Below are 19738 nucleotides of genomic sequence, written 5' to 3'. Positions count from 1 at the left end.
GTGACGTAACCCGACAAGTTGCAAGTGGTTTGTATGTCTGGAGTCTGTGTTTTATCGTGATAGTTGTCGTTCTACTTATGAAAGTGTTATAAGACGGACGTTGTTGATTTTCGTAAAAAAATGTACTGTATATTTCTGATTTTAATCCCGTTCTTGTAAAGCTAGAAACAACGTAGCATACGTCAACGTGACGAAACACGTAGCGTAATGACGTTCGCCATGTTGTCGGGTTTCTTTTCGCCACCGTTTCCTTGAGATTTCACTACAAATTCAACCAAACTTACGTTCTTGGACACGTAACTGTCGAAGTCGAGCTGGACCGACCCTGTATGACTGCTCGTCCGTCAAAAAGTGTCTGTTTCTCCAGTTCTTCTTATCCCCGTTATACCAATGAGTAGGGTAGATGCTGGGAAGCAGAATTTCGTTTGCGAATCTCCAAAAGTAATCGACCGATGTAACCTGCGCAAAAAAATTAGTACTTTTACGATGCTGTTTGGTTTAGTTTGTTTGATGTACGTTGTAAATCTGTTGATGGTCTACGTTTTTTGCAGGTTTTTCATCAAGAAATTTCAGTTTTTATCAACAAAAGTGCGAGATAAAAGGAAATATATTCCTTTGGAGGATTTTCAAAATAAAAGCTCATCGATTATATCAACTGTTCTCAGTTGCGAGGTGGTGAAAGCTGGAATCGATCCCATAAACCTCCGATTCTAATCACTTTTGACACTTTTCTTACCGAGTCGAAGCCAAACTTTGGTTGAAAAAAAGTGCTCTTCATCTGTTGTGTTATTCGAAGCCCCTTCACGTCACGGTTGCCATGGCAAAGAAAAAGAAGGACCATAATGTAGAAGAAATACGTCACAACTTCAAAGAGGATTCCGGACATCGCTTTCTCCTTCTCGCGAAGACGTCGAGCTCGGCGCAACTTCCGCTTGCTAGGAGGCTTTGGAGGAGAAAGATTTTCCTCCTCTTGGACGTCGGATGCTGGAAAATGAAAATATTTATAAGTAAATTTACCATTTATTATCCTAAACCACACTCACGTCTGCACACTTAAAGAAATCAATCGCCGTCACCACTAGAATACCAGCGATTTGTAGCAGACACTTAGTATCACTAAGCAACGTTTATGACTGAAATCTGAGGCACAGCAATCAATAAATGGAATTATACAGGACGGTACAATAACAATAAGTACCGAAAAAGAACATAAGTCAGATAAGAAATGTTACTATCAAAATGGTTTTGTGCGCAGCACAAGAACAAAGCGTAAACCTAAACCGGGTTAAACGCCGTACGGTGAGGTCATACCACTTTTATGAAAATAAAGCATGTCACGGCTACAAGTAACTTATACGTGTACGTAGAATTTTCATTAATAACAAACCAATGTTATCCTTGCACAGGTTTATGAAATTTCTTTCGACTTCTTTCACTTCACGGTGGTCGACCGAATCCAATGCCTGATGATCTGGCTTCTTCACGATGGTTGCTATAAACATGGCCAGAAGTATCACCTAAATAGTGGAAATACGTTGATGATACAGTTTTTATTGATAATTGCGCCATTTTTGAAAAATTTCAACAACAAAAAATCTGTTTCGATTTTTCCACCTTGATTGGTTGAACTATAAGCACAGATTGCCAGAAGGATAACATCATGTTGCTCAACCATCTTTCAGCCTTTGGTCTGCCCCATTCGAAACTAGAAATGAAGACAACAATTTTAGTTGTTTTAAAAAACTCAGCCAAACGTTTATATACAATAAACAAATTTCGGCAGCCTTGGACTAAGAGACCGTTATCAATAAATTTTGTATAAAACAGGGGAATTACCTGTATAAGATTGCGAAAAAGCCTGATACCAGAACTGCAATCCAGGTTAGTGTCCACGCAATGTATACGCAATAATGCGGCCATTGTGACGCAGGAGGTTGGCTCTCGTCCTTCGTAGCAATGTTTGGTTTTGCGTTGATTGTCCCATCGAGGTTAATTTTATAAACTGCGTCGCATCCGGCTATATCCCAAGGTTGTGGAAGTGTTTCCGCTTTTGCGTGAGTATTCTCTGCAAAGAGATTGTCCGCCATTACCAAAACACGCTACCACTCGCACCAGCAAGCATATCTTTGATGAACGCAAAAATATTTTGAGTCAGGCAAAATTGAAGGAAGGTTAAGAAACCACCACTAGGACCATTCAAACATCAAAAAAAAACGATGAGATTTGTATACGTTTTGCGTTAAATTTCCTAACAGCTTTCTGAACGGCCGCTTTTTCCGTTTTATCAATTTCTTCCTGCTGTTTGGTCTTCGCTTTTTTGAACAACGTCATAACGATAGTGGTAACCGGAACAACTAATAGCGTGCTGCAGAAACTGGTCCACAACTGGAGCGGAGACAAACTGAAAATATATTTTGCACAAAGGTAAAGGTAATGGCTACGGTACATTTTTAGACGAAAATGTTTTTTTCAGAATGTTCGAACAGAACTGGTGTTACTATCACTTAAAACTCTCACTGCCCTTGGCCAATTAATAATAATGCATTGCTAATCTTATGAAAATCAATTTGATAACTATCTCCAATACTTAATAAAGATTGTAGAAGTTCAAGCAAAACTCACGTAAATGGCCCAACTTTCAAAGTCCTGGTGCCAGCTTTATCAACCTTATTGCCGCTTTCAAAGAACATGGCGTTTGCGATCATGGTCATGAATAGAAGAGCCATGCAACAGGATAGTCGTTGACAACGCGTAAAATTGCTCTTGGTAGGACGGTAGAAGAGCTGGTAAAATAGAATGAAAGTTATATCTTAATGGGAAGAATGTAGCTAGTTGAATTGACAAAGTTAGAAAAAATGTTTGTTAATGTTACCACTGACAATGTTGGTTAACGAAATGAGGTTATTGTGACAGTGTTTTTCACGTTTTCTGTTATAACAGCACGTTTGACTGAATATCTCAGCTACCAGAGCTCTGCATTATGAAAGTAGTATTTCTAAGAAAAAGACATATCACCGATATCCACAGGTGGTCTTCTGTGAATTTCTGGGCGGTTGTGGATACAAAGAGCCGATGAAAGGTCGACATGTTGTCCGCTGTTGCCACGGGCACAATCCGATCTACTTTCCCGTCGTCATGGTCCACAGCCAACCACTGATCGCAGATAAAGAAGTATCTGGCGTAGAAAAGTAAAAACTTGGAAATATTTTTTATATTTAGGTATATGGTTGATGACATCTATTTAAATATAAAAAAGTAAGTACTGTTATAAAATAATAAAGTTAAAAATGTAACAAATGTCTGCAAAATGTTAAATTGTGCCTTATGCATGTTGTTAAAATATAAAACTTATCGGTAACAGAGCTGCCATTGATTCTGAAAAAATACCAACCTCTTTCCCGTTCGAACTTCTTGAAAGACAATTTGATCCAAGTACCAACTTCTATTCTCCCCCTTACCCTTGTTATCATGCCATATATGGATGTGGGTTAGGGTCCCCAAAGCTTTTGGTTCCCTTAAAAGCACGTGGACCACACTGCTCGGCGTGTAGGGGACCTGGTAAGTTGAAGATACAGAGTTAATATACAATGCACGCAGAATATATAGGAAGTTTACATGCAAGATTTCACTGATGATCATTAATGGTGTCTGTCATTTCAAACCTTGAGTTTTGTTGTATTTGACGACTCGTCTTATAAGTAAGAGTTTACCACGCTAATTGCACTCTATAACGCAGCCAAAAGATATCCACATGCAAGAGTTGTTTAATGAAACGAAATAATACACGAACAGTTTAAAGTCCACTTTACCCACAAACCTGGTCTTCTCTGATTGCAAGTCTCCTAACTCTGCTCTTGCCTTGTTCGCCGAAGATTACGCACGAGACCTTGGAATGAGTGGCGGATCTTCTACCATGCCCGGTAAATATACTGATCTGGTACAGATATCTGTCGTCTTTGCGGTTATCTATGCACGATTTGAGGCTCCACTGAAACATTTAATGGAATAGGGTAACTCTCCATGTTGATTAGCTTAAAAAGCTGATAGTTAAAGATTTGTAATTTTTCTTTTTTTATAATCAAATACATAACATGTTTGATTTCTCAATTTCAAGCTAACCAAATATTTAGTTAAGCAAATAGCAAGATAGCGAAAAGACAAAAATTCTTACGCCCAGCTAAATTCACCAGTTGACAGCACGGCATTACCTTCTTTGCATCCGTCTGGTCGGCTCGCCTTGCCCAAACCAACATGAGCAGGTAAACACAAATAAAAGAAATGACGGTCGAAAATACAGCCGGGTTATCCGCAATGTTGATCTTCGCAAAAACTGTCGCAAAATTTATCGTGTTTGGCGGCACAAAGAACTCGGCACTGAAAATGGAAGTCGGGGAGAGTTTTGTGCAAAGACATTCCGTCACTTCCGGCGTGCTTCTCTGATCGACCTGGTGACAGCACCAAAACAAATTATTAAAATTAAGTAATTAGATATTCTATTAAGAAAATATTAAATAATAAGATTTTGATTTAACTTAATCATAAAAACAAACAGCTGCATCAAATGTAGTTAAAACACACATTGGCTTAATCTGTACGAAATTTCTGGTACATCACTAATAAATGTAACATTTCTTACTTTGGCTGTTATTACTTACTGTAACCTAAATACATACCGAGGTAGGCTGCCTACTACAATTAGTGAAGGTAAAACACACAACTTAAAGTATTACAGCTTGCGTCTATGTTTACAACTTCCTACCTTACAACCATCTCCAGTCCAAGCCTTTGCCTCCTGATCAAATCTCCTGCATCCAGGAGCCGCAATGAGAAGATGGTATGTGGTTGAGTTGACTTTGAGGATGGAACGTCTTCTACGAACTCGGCCGCTAGACGACTCAAGAGAGCGGCTAACATTAACTGTTACCGAACAAAAACGAATTAGATAAAGCTCAACAATTTGAACTAATGACCTCAATAAGATGAATCTTTTTTGCTCACGTAAGTCTTTTATTCCAATAAAGAACAATCCTGTTTCCTTAATATCTTCCTCAGAGATGAAGATCTTGTAAAGATCCTCCTTATCGTCCACATCCCAGATATTATGTGGAAGATCAAATCGAAAGTCGTAATCCTCCTCACTAGGCTTCGAACCATGTCTCAAGTACACCTCGAATTTTGCTCTGAACATATGAGCAAAAATACTTAGGAGGTAAAGAATAAACAAAGCATTAAATCGCTCTCTGAGTATGAATCAAGCATCATCATCATCAATCATGAATCAATCAAATTAGTCAAACAAAATCTAATGCCAGGGTCAATTGAAAGGCCTCTAATTCACCTTTGCTGTAAAGCAACACCAACTGAATGTTGTTTAACCCAACAGCCGACCATAAAAACTAAACAAGTCTCCGTTAATAAAATGTAACGTCAGCCATCAAGCTTAAGTTTATTTATGTCAAGTTAATTATAATTATAGTTTAACTAATCTAAATTTAACTATAATTATGTATGCTATTTAATTATTCAATTAGATTAATTTATTCTAGTTCAAGTCAGTCATAACAACACATAATTTGATAGTAATTTGTAAATAGATTTTAATGTAGTTCGTTAATTTTGAAAAAAATGTCCAATTCATCACCACCTGTCGTCCTCTGGCTCGACAATGACAAGAATCGCGTTGTTCTTCGAGAGAACTTCGAATTTGCTGATCGACAAACTGGTGTCGTTGATATTTCTCACCACTGTTATCATGTCGCGCATCGGGTCGAACTTTGATGGAATTGAGATTCCTACGCCTTCATTAGAACCTGAATACGTGCACGAATTTCACCAAATGTTGGCTCACGTTTGTGTAATTGGCAAGTTGTTTACATAAAAACGCTTTCAAGAACTGATAGCATTAAATTAAAAAACAAACGCTGAAATTTGGTAAATGGAGCCGACTACCGTCAATAATTCACCCGGTGTAAGTTATGTTATGAGTTAAGATAAAGAAATAACCCTTAAAAATTCAAGATGCTTTACCAGCATCAGTTTTATCATGACTTTTATCATTTCCCAACAGTGGGCCATTAGACGATCCGATCTTGAGCATTGTCACAGGCGAGTTGATGAAAGCCGCGTCTTCGCCGAAGCCAAAAGGGTTGTCGTTGAAGGCTGTGACCTGTAGAAATAATTTGGATGTGTAACCAGCACTCTTCTGGTACTAAACAAGTTGTAGAAATCTGATCATTAATGAATCAAGACAATTAAAATAAAGACATTTATGCTGGAACTTTGTTTTACAGAAAAATAAAGATATCAGCGTGGTGTAACTCCATTATCCAAACTTTCATAATTGAATCGCTAACGCTAAAAATAGTCATCACACACACCTGCATGTCAACCGAATCCGTTTCGTTCGTCGCATTCTTTCCAAGAATCGCCTCCGCGCTTGGAAGTTTCAGAGATGCTCCACTTGACGTTGAGAAGTTCTTCTCTCCGAGATCACTTGGCATCGTCTTCTCGATCTGATTATGATGTCATTACAGCAAGCGCAGTTTTTTAATCTCTCAAGTGACGCGGTTGGAAAAATAAACTATACGGTTATTTCCCAACGAGCGCTTTGATATAATTCAAGCAGAATGATGTGCACTGAATTTACATTCCTAATATAACTGAAAGTTTTATTCATTTATTCTAATAATTCGTCGAGGCTACTATAGGCCTATAATGGTTCTATGTAAAATCAACCGAGCTTTATAGAAAATGGTAAACGAAACAGTGATTATAAACGAAACGTTATTTCGAAGTATAAAAGATTATACAACGTTAACCATCAAAGGTAATAACAAGGTATACCTTCATTTCCAGTTTGTCGCTTTTCACATCGACAGGCGGTTCGCCTTCCATCTGTTTCCCAAGCAACGCACCAGCTGTGCTCTCCATTGCTTGTATTGCGTTTTCCACAACATCCTGGGACTGAAATTAACACGGAAAGCTAATGAATCAATTTGAAATCAGTTGAGCGTTTTACAATACCATGCTTCTAAATTTGGGCTAAATTGCCAGGTTCAAAAATAATTGAGCAAAATTTCTATACGCAGAGAGAAAAACGTTTTAAATACTGTTTTCTGACTAAAATTCTGGGGGTCGTCTGCATAATTTTACAGCAAAAATCTGTTCGACTATATTTCGAAATTTTCAACTAATTCGACATTCCCATTTATTAATTTATTTTTCCCCACTACAGTTTGACATCTCAACGGCGAATATGCCTAACTTTCGTCGACAAGAAAGGCGAGAGGAAATGTAAGCCTAAGTCTTCGACAAGCAGCAAAGGAGGAGCAACTTACTCCAAGAGCGCTTCTTCGGACCCTCCGCTTCTCCTTTAACAATTTCCTCTCCTTATAGTACTCAAATTCATCTGGAGATAGATCCTCTTCGTCAAGTAGTCCGAAGTTGATTTCGTTGCTCTTGCTCATCTGGGATTGAAGATCACTCATGTCGGTCTCGGACGCCTACAGGAGAAGGAAAGTCCGTTGTAGTAAAAACTGTTCGTTCTTTTATTTTATATAAACTCTGGGTATCTTTACGTTTTAATCGCTGAGTTTTACTCGAACACTACCCGCTTAATTCTTGGAAAGGTTTGGAGAAAAGTCAAGCCATCTACATCTAACTAAAGTTATCAATGTTAAAGCTCGAAAGGTCTCAAGAAAGGTTTAGATAAGACTTCACGCCTTCAGCTAACCATATTTCGGTTTCCCAATTTTTGAGCGCAATCGACACCTTCATTTATCGACACACACAGAGTTACAAGAGCACAAACATAACTCTGAAAAAATCGTTTTTCATTCACATGTTCGTGGCAACATGTCGTATCGTTTATCTTACTTTAGCGACGCTTCCCAACGATCCTACGATGTTACCGGCAGCCGCCGTCACTTCTTCCTTGTTTGTGTCTTCGGAGAAAGCTGATAAACTTCCAGCCATTTGCATAACTGCCCCCGATGCTTTGCGCTGTCAGATGTCAAGTTTTTTGTTAAATGTTGACTAAACGACTAAGTTTGTCAGAAATGAAACCCGATAACAGAACGAAGCAAATCTGATTTTAAAACTGCACAGTCGGTAACGAAATGTTCATTAGGCTGGCATCGCCAGTCTCTTCGCGTTTCGTTTAGTTTCACAGAAAATCGTTGTCTAATTTACTTTCAATTCGTTTCTACATTATACAGATAAACTATAATAAAGAGAAATAAGAAATAAAGGAACTCTTAACATAAAGTATTGAGATCAGAAGTGATGCAGGCATGTCTGTAAGATGGTTGATTCAACGAACAACTTATCAAGAACCTGGGCATCTCCGCTTATTTCGTCAGTTCTTTTGGTGATTGCGTTCATGGCACTCGTCATTTGCTGGATGTTATCCATTGACGTCACCGAGGTTGTTGCCACCGACAGAGCATCCACTACGTCGGATCGGAGCTGCAAAGACTTGACATTATTTCATACCTTTATATGCTAGTTAAGTGGCAATTTTTACGTTGCCTTAACTTTATAACAGATCGTTTCATTGTAATAGAAGTACAAATATGTGCTTTGCGTGCGTGAATTTCAAACAAATCTCATGCAAAAGACTGAAAATGCATCAAAATTAAGCCGGAATATTAGATTACTATTAATATTACAAGTTCTCTAGTTACATTTATTTTTGCACCCTTTGCGATGCCCAGGGTAGAATTCCCAGTTTCGTTGACGTAAAAAGCCGATGCAGTGGTCGGCTCCGCTGTAGTGGGCGAGGCTGTAGTCAGGTAAGGAAGAGAGCTGGTGACGTTGGACGTGAAGTTCCCAAATAACTCCTCACTTTCATCATGTTCGATGTTGATTATGGAAGCTGACAAACAATAAATGCACTCTTGAAGTCAAGACGTGTAACAAACGACATTATATGACGTGTGCTATGTGAGAAAGCTCTCTCGATAACTCACATATTGACTGAACGAGCTGGGCTGCCGCTTTGCTATTACCGGTGTTGGACAATATGGCCAGTTTGCTAGCGTTCCCGCTCGTAAAGCCCGACAATGTGTCGCCGATGTGGGTTGAATTAGGGGGTGCGATCTGCAGGTGCGTAAAGTAAAGATTTCTGACATAGTTAGTTGAAATAGAATCTAATGCTGGGGAGATATAAATTAAAATCAAACTACAAAACCCTTTGTTTCTTTTAAGTGTTTTTAAGAAGTCAATATTGCTGCGGCAAAGTGAACTAATGCATATTTTGCCCCTATTTTAAGAGACTCAAAGACAAAGTCGGGGTGATCAAAAAGAAGGCCAAATAAAGCCCGTTCAACATAAAAAAGAACTTGAAAGCTAATATCATGACTTATTTTCTTTTCACCTCCAAAGATATGATGTTGGACATGGCGCACTCTCCGTACACGTCGCACACCTGAGCAATCACAGATACCGAGTAATTGTCAGCAAGATCACCCAATGCCATCGATACGCCTGTAACAATTGTTCGCCTTAAAATATAAGAGACTGTATAACTCACACCGTACATTAAAAGAAAATCAGCTCAAAAGTGTACTTTACATAAGACAAAAACTTCAATTTTAACTTCATACGTAAACACAGAAATCTAACGAAAATTTTTGAGAAACTTTTATAAGTTACTCAGTACCAGGCGTTTTTTGAACGTTTCCGAAATAGAGTAGCAAGCCTTGAGTTTGATTTCCATGCGGTATTGTCATAAATTTGTAGGTAAGAGTGCTCTTTGGCGCCCTGTCTCCCTTCTGCGGATAAGCCATCTGCTCTCCCTCGTCGATCCAATCCCGACACTCGAACACCACCTGGTCGGTCAGATAAAATCGTCCTTTTGAGAAGGAAACTTACGAAGAGAGCGCATAGACCGGAATACTCACGCTACATTAAAGGTGGCAGGTTAAAATAGAAACTTGTCGATTATTCCAATATTTTAGCGTAATTTTGAGAATTTGGGATCGCATGGACAAGAGTATTGGAAAAATTGAATAAATAGCTCAGGAATTTAGTTAAGTTTCTTTCGTCTCTTTCTCGATTTCGACTATTCCGGCGCAGGCATTAAGAGAAGCATCGTTTAAGAAAACTAAAATGGGGGCAAAGTTTCAATCTCTCAAGCACTTAATTATCGGCTAAATAAAATTGTGACACAGAGAGAGAGAAAGTATTTCTCACCTCTTTTACTACAGCATCTCCACGATAGAAAAGACGTTCGTAATAATCGACATTTGGCTCGTAAGCAAGATTTTCCTTGAGAGAACGTCTATTGTGCTCGAACAACCAACATTGTTGCGTCATCACGTTGTACGAAAGCGACACGCACATAAATTCCCTGTGTTTCATCGAAAATAATAAAATAAATTGTTCAGCAACAAGATTTGAATTTAGTCTTTAGGAATAGGCCTAAAAAGTAACGCGATTGTGAGTAAACAAAAACATTGTATTTCGTCATAGTCACAAAATGCATGTCCTATCAAACAAATAAAATCAATTAAGTTTTGCCTATATAAGAGCTGTAAATATATTGTTGAGGCCAAGCCGGTAAAAATAGACAATTTTGCGTGGTATTTAAGAAAGAAAAATGGAAGAATATCGAAAACGGTTAACTAATGATGCCAAGAAACTGTTTGAAACAGAATTGCCGCAGTTATGTCAACGTTTTCACAACTTGCTTTCGGAAGATGCATTCTCACCGGATTCAGTGCCCACAGTTAAGGCGATCACACAAAACAGCTGCCAAAAGTTGATCAAGGATGAAAATAAGCCAGGAGAGGAAATGAGAATGAAAGAGAAAGAGAAAAGAGAAGGGAGTGGGAGCGACGAAGAGGAGTTTCACACTCCGATGACGTCAGATTCAGAATTGGAGAGCGAACCTCCTCGCAAAAAGTTGAAAGTAAAACATCGAAAGAAAATCGAACACAGCGATGACGAAAGTGACAGCGACGATGCAACCGACGAGACCGTACTTCTGGAATGCAACCCTCACATAAGCGACATGATGAAGCGCATGAAACCACAGCTGAGAGCGGTTATCGAGAGCTGTAACACGGTGAAAGCCTGGGTGCAACTCCAAGTACCGGAAATGCAGGACGGTAATAACTTTGGGGTCGAAGTTCAAGGTGACATGCTGAATGAGGTCACAGGGGTCGAGACGAAGTGTCAGGCGTTCCTGCAAGCCTTGTCCCTGTACCACCTCTCGCGAGCCGAGGTGGCCAGCAAATTAGCGAAATTCCCTGGGGTCAAGGATTACGCGAAAACGCTCGAGGAGCTCGATGTAAAAGAGTTCTTCAGCCTTCGTTTGATCGTTCGAGAAGCGAGAAATTTGTGCGTGAGCTTGATTGACACTTTCAGGAAAAATATGGACAATATCGTGACCCCGAGATCACACAGCGAGAATATTTTGGTTTGTTAAAGACAAATAAAAGAGAAAAATAAACCTATGCTTTGATACCATGTTGTATTATGTTGTAAGTTAAATATCGACATACGCCAATCTAAAAGGCTACAAGCAGCAATCGACATTCACGATACTAGACTAAACGTTGAGGTTGCGTCGCATTAGGTCACACATTATTGCGAGTATTAGCTTGCTTGAAGTTAAGATACAACCTTGTGAGGCAACAGTGGTCTTTGCATTCTCCAATAGTTATATTGGCTTCTTGCTTTCTCGGTCGGGCTTGACTAAGATGTTGGCCAGGATAGATGGTGAAACTAATGCAGTTACCTATATTGAATAGCAGACAAAAACATAGAAATTGTTGTAAACGCAAAGTGAAACATGCATATAAACCCAAAAAATAAAAAAAATAAATTTGTAAGTTTTTTGTTTTAGATCATTTGTTATTACAGATGGTTTGACCAGCCTACCGTTATTGGAAACGGTCGTGCATACGCCATCTCGCGGTGGCAGATTTGTTCGGAAACGAAAGTCAGAAAAACTGTAGACTCGGTTGTCCAAGCCCTCCATTGAAATATTTATACGTAGAATATATTCACGGCCGCCGACTAGAGCGTTTTTGTTCAAAACAAGTATGGATGAATCTGAGCCAGTGGTCGTGTTCGCTTCCCAGTCAAACTTGAGTCAAAATAATTCAACAATTGCTTTTCTTGTGTTTTGTAAGTCGCATTTAATCGTTACATGCAAAAGGTGAACAACCAAAAACAAAATAAACAGTAACAGAATACTCACTACTAATTAATATTTACCTGTTTTACTCTACTTCCATTTATTTAACTATAATGATTAAATTTTTAAAACAACAAAACACTCACTACTTCGTCAAGCGCAGTGCGTTTCATACTTGCAGCCACTAAAAGAAAACATGTTACTATAAAGACTGGCCTCAAATTTACATTGACAGCAAGAGAAATTAGAAGTTGTGAATCCACAACTCATTCTCAAATTTGTACCTAGCACGACCTCACCTTGCGGTACCGATGGAGCTGCGGTTGTCATTGACGTAGCATTGATCATTACCATGAAAAGATGCCACTTGTATATGGGGCCACGCCTGGCTCTGCAGTTTCTGCAGGTGGCTTGTAGTGCAAGGGCTTGAGTAGGGTTCATTTTCTGTTTGCAATTTTCTTTGCAACTGGAATGGAAAAGCATACGATGAAAAGGAGAAGCAATGAAAGAAGACATCTGCTTTAGAGTGCAAAAGTAACAAAAAAATGTTAGAGGCCGTAAAAACAATTCTTTGAAACATATTTTGACAACAAACCTCCACGTTACTAAGTTTTGTTTTCACTCACATGTATTTTTGATAAAAAGGCTTTATGCTTAGGAGGTGCATGGAAACAGTGTTGTCAAAAGCAAATGTAAAAGCACAAAATAGCTAAAGAAAGAGGTTAAAGACACACTCGACGTGAAATTCCGGAGGATCTCCTTCTTTCACAATGATCTGCTGCACAAAGTCTTGGATCCTCTTGCCCTTTGCCACAGTGACCTGGAACTCATACTCCACGTAGAGATGCATGAGACCCGTGTTGAGGCTGAATATTCCCGGGTTGCTGAATGTAAGTGCATTCATGTCCGGGAAGCAGCTTCCAGATGTAAAAGGAAGCATCCTATGGAGAAGATATGGAACACTTGTTGCAAAAGAAATATGTCAAATGTGAAGCGGACACGCAATGCAAATTTATCTTTGCAACTTCACCAAACTAGTGTTCGACTTTACAACGTCAACACCGAAATGATTATATGAAACATTTCGAATAAGCACCGCTCTACTTCAATAACTAATGGTGTAAATCATCGGGTCAAAGCCAAGCCCCATTTCATTAACAGAGTGTTAAAATATTTGGCAGATTGTAGGTTAAAGTTAATTTAATCAAAGTTCTAAGCGCACACGAGTTGACTGAAGAATTTTTACTGCAAATTCAGGAAATATAGCAACTGGTTTTCTCTATACTTGTCGTCTGTGTAGTTTCTGCAAAACCAGGTAAACTTAAGACCCCGACGATTTTCGCCTTCTACGTCAGGGTCATACGATACGGATGAGCTGTCCCACGTGACTATCTGTCTCGCTCCAACAGTTCGCATCGAACCTCCTCTAAAAACAGTTTTTAGTAGAGCCAAGATGTCGTAAAATTCCTTAATTTAATGTTAAAACGTGGTATTTCAAAAATGCAACAAAATAGATTAAAAGCTACAGAATACATTACAGCAGAATAAATTCAACCTGCAGCAAAACTGTGTTTAATAACCAGCTTATTTTTTCTTTTTCAGAAAAACTTGAAACATACAACAAGCGTTGTCATGGCTAATAATACTACTGTATAAGTTAGTAAAGCTAAAACAAATTAATTAATGGTATGAAAGAAGGACTGTACCGGATTTTTACCACCAAAGGAGATGGCTGGACAAGAATGTAAATGGAATCCGAATCCTTCAAATCGCGGAGATCATCCTTGTATGCGACCGAGACAGAGACTTGGTAAAATCCAACGGGGAAAGTCAGAGGTGGGATCAGGATTTCGGATCCCAAGGAACTCAGGGACACACTCCCTGTAACTTGCAAATCTTTTACACCTAGAGAATATTATCTCGTGTAAGTACAGAGCCGGTAACATGCAATATCGTAAATTAATGTTATAGTAGTTACAAATATACTGTACGTTGTACAACATGTAACGTGTAAGGAAAAGTTTTCGTCGTTTTTGTCTGTTCAAATTTAACTGACTTTTACCGTATTATCTCTGAGTACTCGTGGATTCACTGTTAGTTACCAATGCGTCAAGAATTGTGCAGCATTAAGTGTAAATTACCTCTGTAGTTCAAGGCTTTCCAATCGAAATCAACTCCGGGAAAGTTCTTGCATTCTATTGCCGGAGTGGCGGAAAGCAACAGCTTACCGGAACGGTAAATTTTCTTGGGGTCTTTGTGGGTCTATAGCACAAAAACAAGGAAGCTTCATCCAAATAAGTGATGTCAGTTTACTTCGTTTTTTGTTGCTTTTTCCAGCTTAATTGTAGGCCTATTATTACGACATTGTATGACGATGTTACAACTAAAACTGTCAAACGACTGACCTTCCCATCGTCTTCTATTGTAATGGTTGGATAAGTACAACCTCGCTCGTTGATCGCAACCTTAAGTCGTTTTACTTCATATGCCGGCCCATCAGAGACGTTTACGACGACTGTATATATTTTGTGAATGTCGTAGCTATGCCTAGAATGCAGTCAAGTTTTGTTATCAAAACTTTGACACCATACAGATTGTCAAAACCCCCTTCGGCCTTTAATGCATGTTACTTGGGGTAGGAAATGTGCTAACATACCTATGGTCAACGTATTTGGTACGACTGCAAATCTGCGCAACGGCATATGACAAACTATTGTGCCGGTGGTCTCAAAAATATATCACAGCAGTAACAATTCGATTTCTAGTCAGCAGTAGTTAAATAAGCAACAGATTTGATTAGTTCGAGAGAATGACTTGTAATGTTGCAAAGCAGAACAAATAGATGGACTCGGTCGAATTACATAATAACCTACATTACAAATGTAGTAGCACCGCGGGCAATGCATAACCGCATCCGGCTCCTGCACCAGATACGAGCAAGACTGAGCAGGGAACACATAAAAACTAATAACTCAGATGAAAATGAATCCAGCAAAAAAAGTACAATACAGGTAAACTGCGATTTCGTAAGATGCGAGTGCGAAGAAGCAAGCTCAAGCTTGAGCTGATAAATGAAAGTTAACCTTTGTGGTGCTATCGCGTTATGTTATTACTTTTGTTATCAAACTACCTCTTACCGTTATTTCATATCAGCCATCTTACAGCAGTTACAAAGATTTCACCTCCACTTTCTTTCTAATCGTTTTACTTACCATGCAACGATTTGATTTTCATTGTCATGTGGGCTGGTGGGCATTATCGTGCAAGCCATGTCGTCTTCGCCGTCGCAAAGATGTGAACAGTTTGCGTCGTTGACAGCGTAGTAAGCGAATTCACCATCATCAAAATCCCATTTAACGCAAGCGGTCTTTCCCAGGTAAACAAACTGAAAAACGATTGCCAGTACAGTGTGGTGTTTTATTCTCCTAAATTGGTGCCAATAGATTTCTACTATGATGAAACCTTAAACGGTAAAAATGACAGAGATACAGTATAGTTTAATTGTGGTAACGTGGTAATTGCTATGAATCTACTGAATAAGATTGAAGCAAACAGTCATGTAATAGGCAGAAGCTCCTAATGTTCACATTAGTTTCTGATACAATCACGACTGAAGAAAGACAAAAATAAACGTAGTATACATCCTATACATGAATAGACTATTTAATAAACCGTAAGTGTTAGTTCGACTGTTTCGTTCAAGGTTGCTACGTTGTTGTGAGTGACAGATCGAATTTGAAATCCAGAAACTTCCCGCCAAAACTTCCTTTCATAATGATCATAATTCTAAATAAGAAACAAACATTATGAGCAAGAAATTATTTTTTCTTCCTGTAAGCGCAACAAATCCAAACTGACATGGAATAGTAAATTGAATAGATGAGAGGCAAATGACTACTTTTTACCTTACATAAATAAGAAGTAAACTAACCCGCATAATTACAAAAATACGAGTATACGGCGCGATCTACAGGTCCTAGACCCTTGCGTACATCAACAGATCATGCGTTAACTGAAGTTTTGTATTTAAAATGAATTTCAATCTAAAATCTGATTTGGGGTAAAAATAGATTGTTGAAAATAAATCAAAACCTTATCAATTGACAGCGGAGGAGCCAAGATCCTATCTTCCGCAAAGAGGTAGCAAATGGAAGAGTCAAGGTGCAGAGAAATCGACCGACACTCAAAGCCCTCCCTCCAGATGCAACACAGCTCCAGGCAGGAGGTGGCGTTGTGTACCTTCACTTTGTGCCTGTAAAGCGTTCCCGTGAGATGTGTTCCGGGAAAAAGGTGGTAGTCCTTGGGGCATGGGGCTGCAAATCGAGAAACGTTTCTCGTTAAACCACGTGCACATGATATACCAACTGGACGATTCTGCAAAGAGTGATTATTTCACCGAAAGTAGGTCACGCAGCTTGTTTTTAAAGATTAGTGTTTAGGTTAGGAGAATGGGCATACAAGAAGAATATTTTAGTTATGACTGAAAGGAAGATTTAGGTTAGGTTTAGGTTAGTATATCGTAGCATTTAAGTTAGGTTAACAAGAAACTCTGAAAAATAGCTTCAAAATCACGATTGTTTCCGATGAAACAGAGGCAACATCTTGCAAACTACAGTTAGTACTTCAAATCCAAGAGAACACACCCAGCAAATTTAGTACGAAACCACCAGCCACCACCAAAACACACCAAAGCGCGATATCGCACAGTTTTTATCAGAACAGTCCTTACGTTTAGTTTCAAACTGAAACATGACGCTGTCACTTTCCGTGTCTTGGTTCACCGCAACTACGGAAGCAATGTACATAGATTCGGGCAATAATCCAGTTACTTTGTGATAAGGCTGGTCCAAGACTTTGACTGGATCCTTATTATAAAACAAATGATACACATTTGTCAAAAAGTTGGAAAATTTAGAATAAAAGTGCAAGGGGGACACACAATTATACTAACAATAATTTCATCACTGCAACTGGTGATGACCAAAATGAGTCCAGCAAAAAATGTGTTTGTGTGTTATGACCATACAGAATTAACTTAATTCGCTGTGCAGCGGGTCCACGCAGGTATTACTCCAAAATGATTTTCCTATGTTGGTCTTATTCGTTCTATGGATTAAGTATAGACACCGCCCAATAAAAGAAAATGTGATAAGTATCAAATTTGAACAATTGTTATTAGTAGAATTGAGAAGTCACACAGCTAAATATGCTTGCCCTTATGCCCTGTATATGTGAAAGTGTTAAAGACTAAACTTCATCGAAATGTATGAGCAGATCAATGTATAACGCAAGTAGTTATTATAATCGTCCCTCACCACCAATCGCGTTGTCGCATTCTCCGATACATTGGTTTGAACGATTTGATTTATGTGTTCCGCTTCATAATCCAATTCCGATTGGGTCCCACCATCATCATCCAGCATTGTTACGTCACCCGATTGGTTGGCTATTACCTCATAGATCTGATAAAACGGAAATTGGAGTTTTGCTTTCAAACAAACAATGGCAGATAAAGGATGTCGGAATCTTGAAAGTCACCCTCAGCTCATAGTGGTCCGCTTCTTTCACTTCCTGCCATTCCAGGATCGCCTCCGTGTCCATGAAGAAGTGCCCGAGCTGTGTAATGCTGTCAGGAGGAGTGAGCTCTGAAAGAAGAAAAAAAATTGATCCCGTACTACCTTGATGTTATCGTAAGACGTAAGTTAAATGCTACGAGAATGACAATAGCAATTGTTGAGTAGCGCAAGAGCAGAAAAAATACAAACAAAATAAAGAAGAAAAACATGAACTATTAACATGTTTCAATTCACGATATTGTGTACATGTAGGTATAACATGGAAAATATCTGCAAACAATATAAGAATGCAGCTGTTTCAAACTTGATTCGTGCTTTGGCGACGACAATTCCAGCACATTATTAAACTTAAATGATGCGCGGGTGCATACAAACATCGCATAGCTTTCCAACTTACTTGTAAACTCATAAAAAGACACGACAAAGCTTTCAGTGTCGTCATTGATCGCTTTCAACTGTAACAAGTAATTCGAGGCAGGATACAAGCCGTCGAAAGAAGCAGAGTTCTTCTCGACTACTTGTTCTAGCTTCTCTAAGCGAGAGAAAACGCTGAAAAGTGAATGAAAATATCGTGTGTAACGCATCACATGCTATAGAAGGGTATATACCGAATTTATGTTTTTATATTAAAATTGTATAACCAAAGCCATAAACTGTTCCGGATACACTGTGGCACAATAACCTCTAAATGCACTTAGAGGGCGTCTAATCGCAACGATGTTAGGTGGTAGCGACAAGAATAAAATATAAGAATAAAGCACTTTAATTGGCAGAAAAACTAGCAAGAAGTTGTCCTAAGAGCAGAAAGTACGTTTATACAACAAACTTGGTCAGCGATCTTTATCGTTTAAGTCACTATGACCATTGATGTCGACGGTTCCAGGCACATTCAACCAACGGACAATTGAACCCAAGACGACCAACCAACGTCTGTGTGGGCTGAATTAACCGACCACCCATTTCGACATTAGACAACGTAACAGTTCTTAATGACGTCACATTAGGAACCCACCGGTGGTGATCTCCCTCGCGATGTTCGACTCCGACTCTCACCACGTATTTGGTTGCCAGGGGAACCGGGAGCCACGTCACTAGGATTGACGTATCTGTGACGCCGTGATAAGGAATGCTGAAATTTTGAGGATTTGCGAGTTCTGCCGAAAAAGAGAAATTAATGACGTAATAATGACGTTTACTCTTTGCTTTCCCATTTCTGGCCATTTCCGATTTTCATACATTGCAAATGGCAAATAAATACATTCTTTTAGGTTACAGCTTTCAAGTTGTTTCTTATTGTTTGTTGTTTATATAAGTGAGAATATAAAACAGTTGATACTTCTTAGAGTATATAAAATTAATACCGTAATCAGGATTTTTAGTTAAGCAGCGCAATTAATGTAGGCTACGTAATACTTAAAATGGTTTAATCTATTAAGCTATAGTTACCACGTATAGTTATAATAAATTGTTGTTGATTTATTTTCACAAGTTCTGTACGTAGTTGATTTACAAAGATGTATCTCATAATTCTACCAACTTGTAAAGCAACTGACGGTGACTGGATCGCTGTAGGTCTTATCTTTGGTATTTTGAGCAATAACTGTAACAGAATATGCTTGACCAGAGGAAAGATTGCCTACCACTGCTTGCAATCTGTAAGGAAACGCTTTTACGTGAAGAACAAAATCTATAATCTACAGCGACCATATTCGTGTGGACTAGTTTAAACTTTACTTCACAAATTAGTACTTAAGTAAGTAATAATAATTAGATTGGTAACCTAAGCTCCTTTCCATGTACCAGTTGTGCGTAATTTGAAAGCTTATAACGTCTATAGCATATTTTAATCAAAATTAGCTTTTTAAATTTTGTATTAGCAAACCAATTCACTTGAAAAATATTATACTTGACTTTGTATTTGTACAAGTTACTATTGCATGTTCTATATTTGCAATTCCATGTATAAGCCTACTACATAACTTCAAAGAAACATTTTAAGCACGTTTTACATAACTTT

General features: G+C 38.6%; 2 protein-coding genes across 9 annotated transcripts in view; one reads left to right on the top strand and one right to left on the bottom strand.

The window, feature by feature from the left end:
• The window catches only part of LOC143465242 (uncharacterized), a 45316-nt gene that overhangs the window by 12156 nt on the left and 13422 nt on the right, over positions 1-19738 (bottom strand). For 7 of the 8 annotated variants that reach the window (XR_013118597.1, XR_013118598.1, XM_076963440.1 and 4 more), the window contains 43 exons: positions 19259-19374; positions 18734-18875; positions 18119-18270; positions 17684-17790; positions 17461-17607; positions 16875-17010; positions 16238-16458; positions 15818-15931; positions 15358-15530; positions 14551-14692; positions 14287-14407; positions 13852-14050; positions 13431-13571; positions 12880-13086; positions 12445-12611; positions 12292-12329; positions 11887-12094; positions 11629-11743; positions 10195-10351; positions 9662-9830; positions 9377-9486; positions 8970-9099; positions 8685-8875; positions 8335-8466; positions 7876-8001; positions 7338-7502; positions 6844-6963; positions 6378-6512; positions 6028-6166; positions 5645-5810; positions 4999-5180; positions 4760-4917; positions 4209-4445; positions 3818-3988; positions 3392-3555; positions 3016-3175; positions 2623-2783; positions 2232-2401; positions 1837-2065; positions 1615-1705; positions 1388-1517; positions 737-984; positions 285-459 (listed from right to left, as the gene is read on the bottom strand). Coding sequence is in view for 6 of the 8 variants with exons in the window: in XM_076963440.1 (XP_076819555.1) it covers positions 285-459; positions 737-984; positions 1388-1517; positions 1615-1705; positions 1837-2065; positions 2232-2401; positions 2623-2783; positions 3016-3175; positions 3392-3555; positions 3818-3988; positions 4209-4445; positions 4760-4917; positions 4999-5180; positions 5645-5810; positions 6028-6166; positions 6378-6512; positions 6844-6963; positions 7338-7502; positions 7876-8001; positions 8335-8466; positions 8685-8875; positions 8970-9099; positions 9377-9486; positions 9662-9830; positions 10195-10351; positions 11629-11743; positions 11887-12094; positions 12292-12329; positions 12445-12611; positions 12880-13086; positions 13431-13571; positions 13852-14050; positions 14287-14407; positions 14551-14692; positions 15358-15530; positions 15818-15931; positions 16238-16458; positions 16875-17010; positions 17461-17607; positions 17684-17790; positions 18119-18270; positions 18734-18875; positions 19259-19374 (6662 nt within the window). In the remaining 2 variants the exon portion in view is untranslated. The remainder of the gene's footprint in view (positions 1-284; positions 460-736; positions 985-1387; positions 1518-1614; positions 1706-1836; positions 2066-2231; positions 2402-2622; positions 2784-3015; positions 3176-3391; positions 3556-3817; positions 3989-4208; positions 4446-4759; positions 4918-4998; positions 5181-5644; positions 5811-6027; positions 6167-6377; positions 6513-6843; positions 6964-7337; positions 7503-7875; positions 8002-8334; positions 8467-8684; positions 8876-8969; positions 9100-9376; positions 9487-9661; positions 9831-10194; positions 10352-11628; positions 11744-11886; positions 12095-12291; positions 12330-12444; positions 12612-12879; positions 13087-13430; positions 13572-13851; positions 14051-14286; positions 14408-14550; positions 14693-15357; positions 15531-15817; positions 15932-16237; positions 16459-16874; positions 17011-17460; positions 17608-17683; positions 17791-18118; positions 18271-18733; positions 18876-19258; positions 19375-19738) is intronic. The other variant, XM_076963489.1, reaches the window with a different exon arrangement.
• Positions 10531-11469, top strand: LOC143465297 (proteasome activator complex subunit 3-like). Its single transcript, XM_076963522.1, has one exon. The coding sequence runs from the start codon at positions 10601-10603 to the stop codon at positions 11429-11431; it is 831 nt and encodes a 276-aa protein (XP_076819637.1). The 5' UTR covers positions 10531-10600; the 3' UTR covers positions 11432-11469.

Source organism: Clavelina lepadiformis, chromosome 1, assembly GCF_947623445.1.
Source record: "Clavelina lepadiformis chromosome 1, kaClaLepa1.1, whole genome shotgun sequence".
NCBI classification, from domain to species: Eukaryota; Metazoa; Chordata; class Ascidiacea; order Aplousobranchia; family Clavelinidae; genus Clavelina; species Clavelina lepadiformis.
This window is presented reverse-complemented; position numbering and strand designations above follow the sequence as displayed.

Excerpts from the sequence above, each read along its gene's own strand:
- LOC143465297 (XM_076963522.1), top strand. The coding sequence starts at position 10,601 with ATGGAAGAATATCGAAAACGGTTAACTAATGATGCCAAGAAACTGTTT.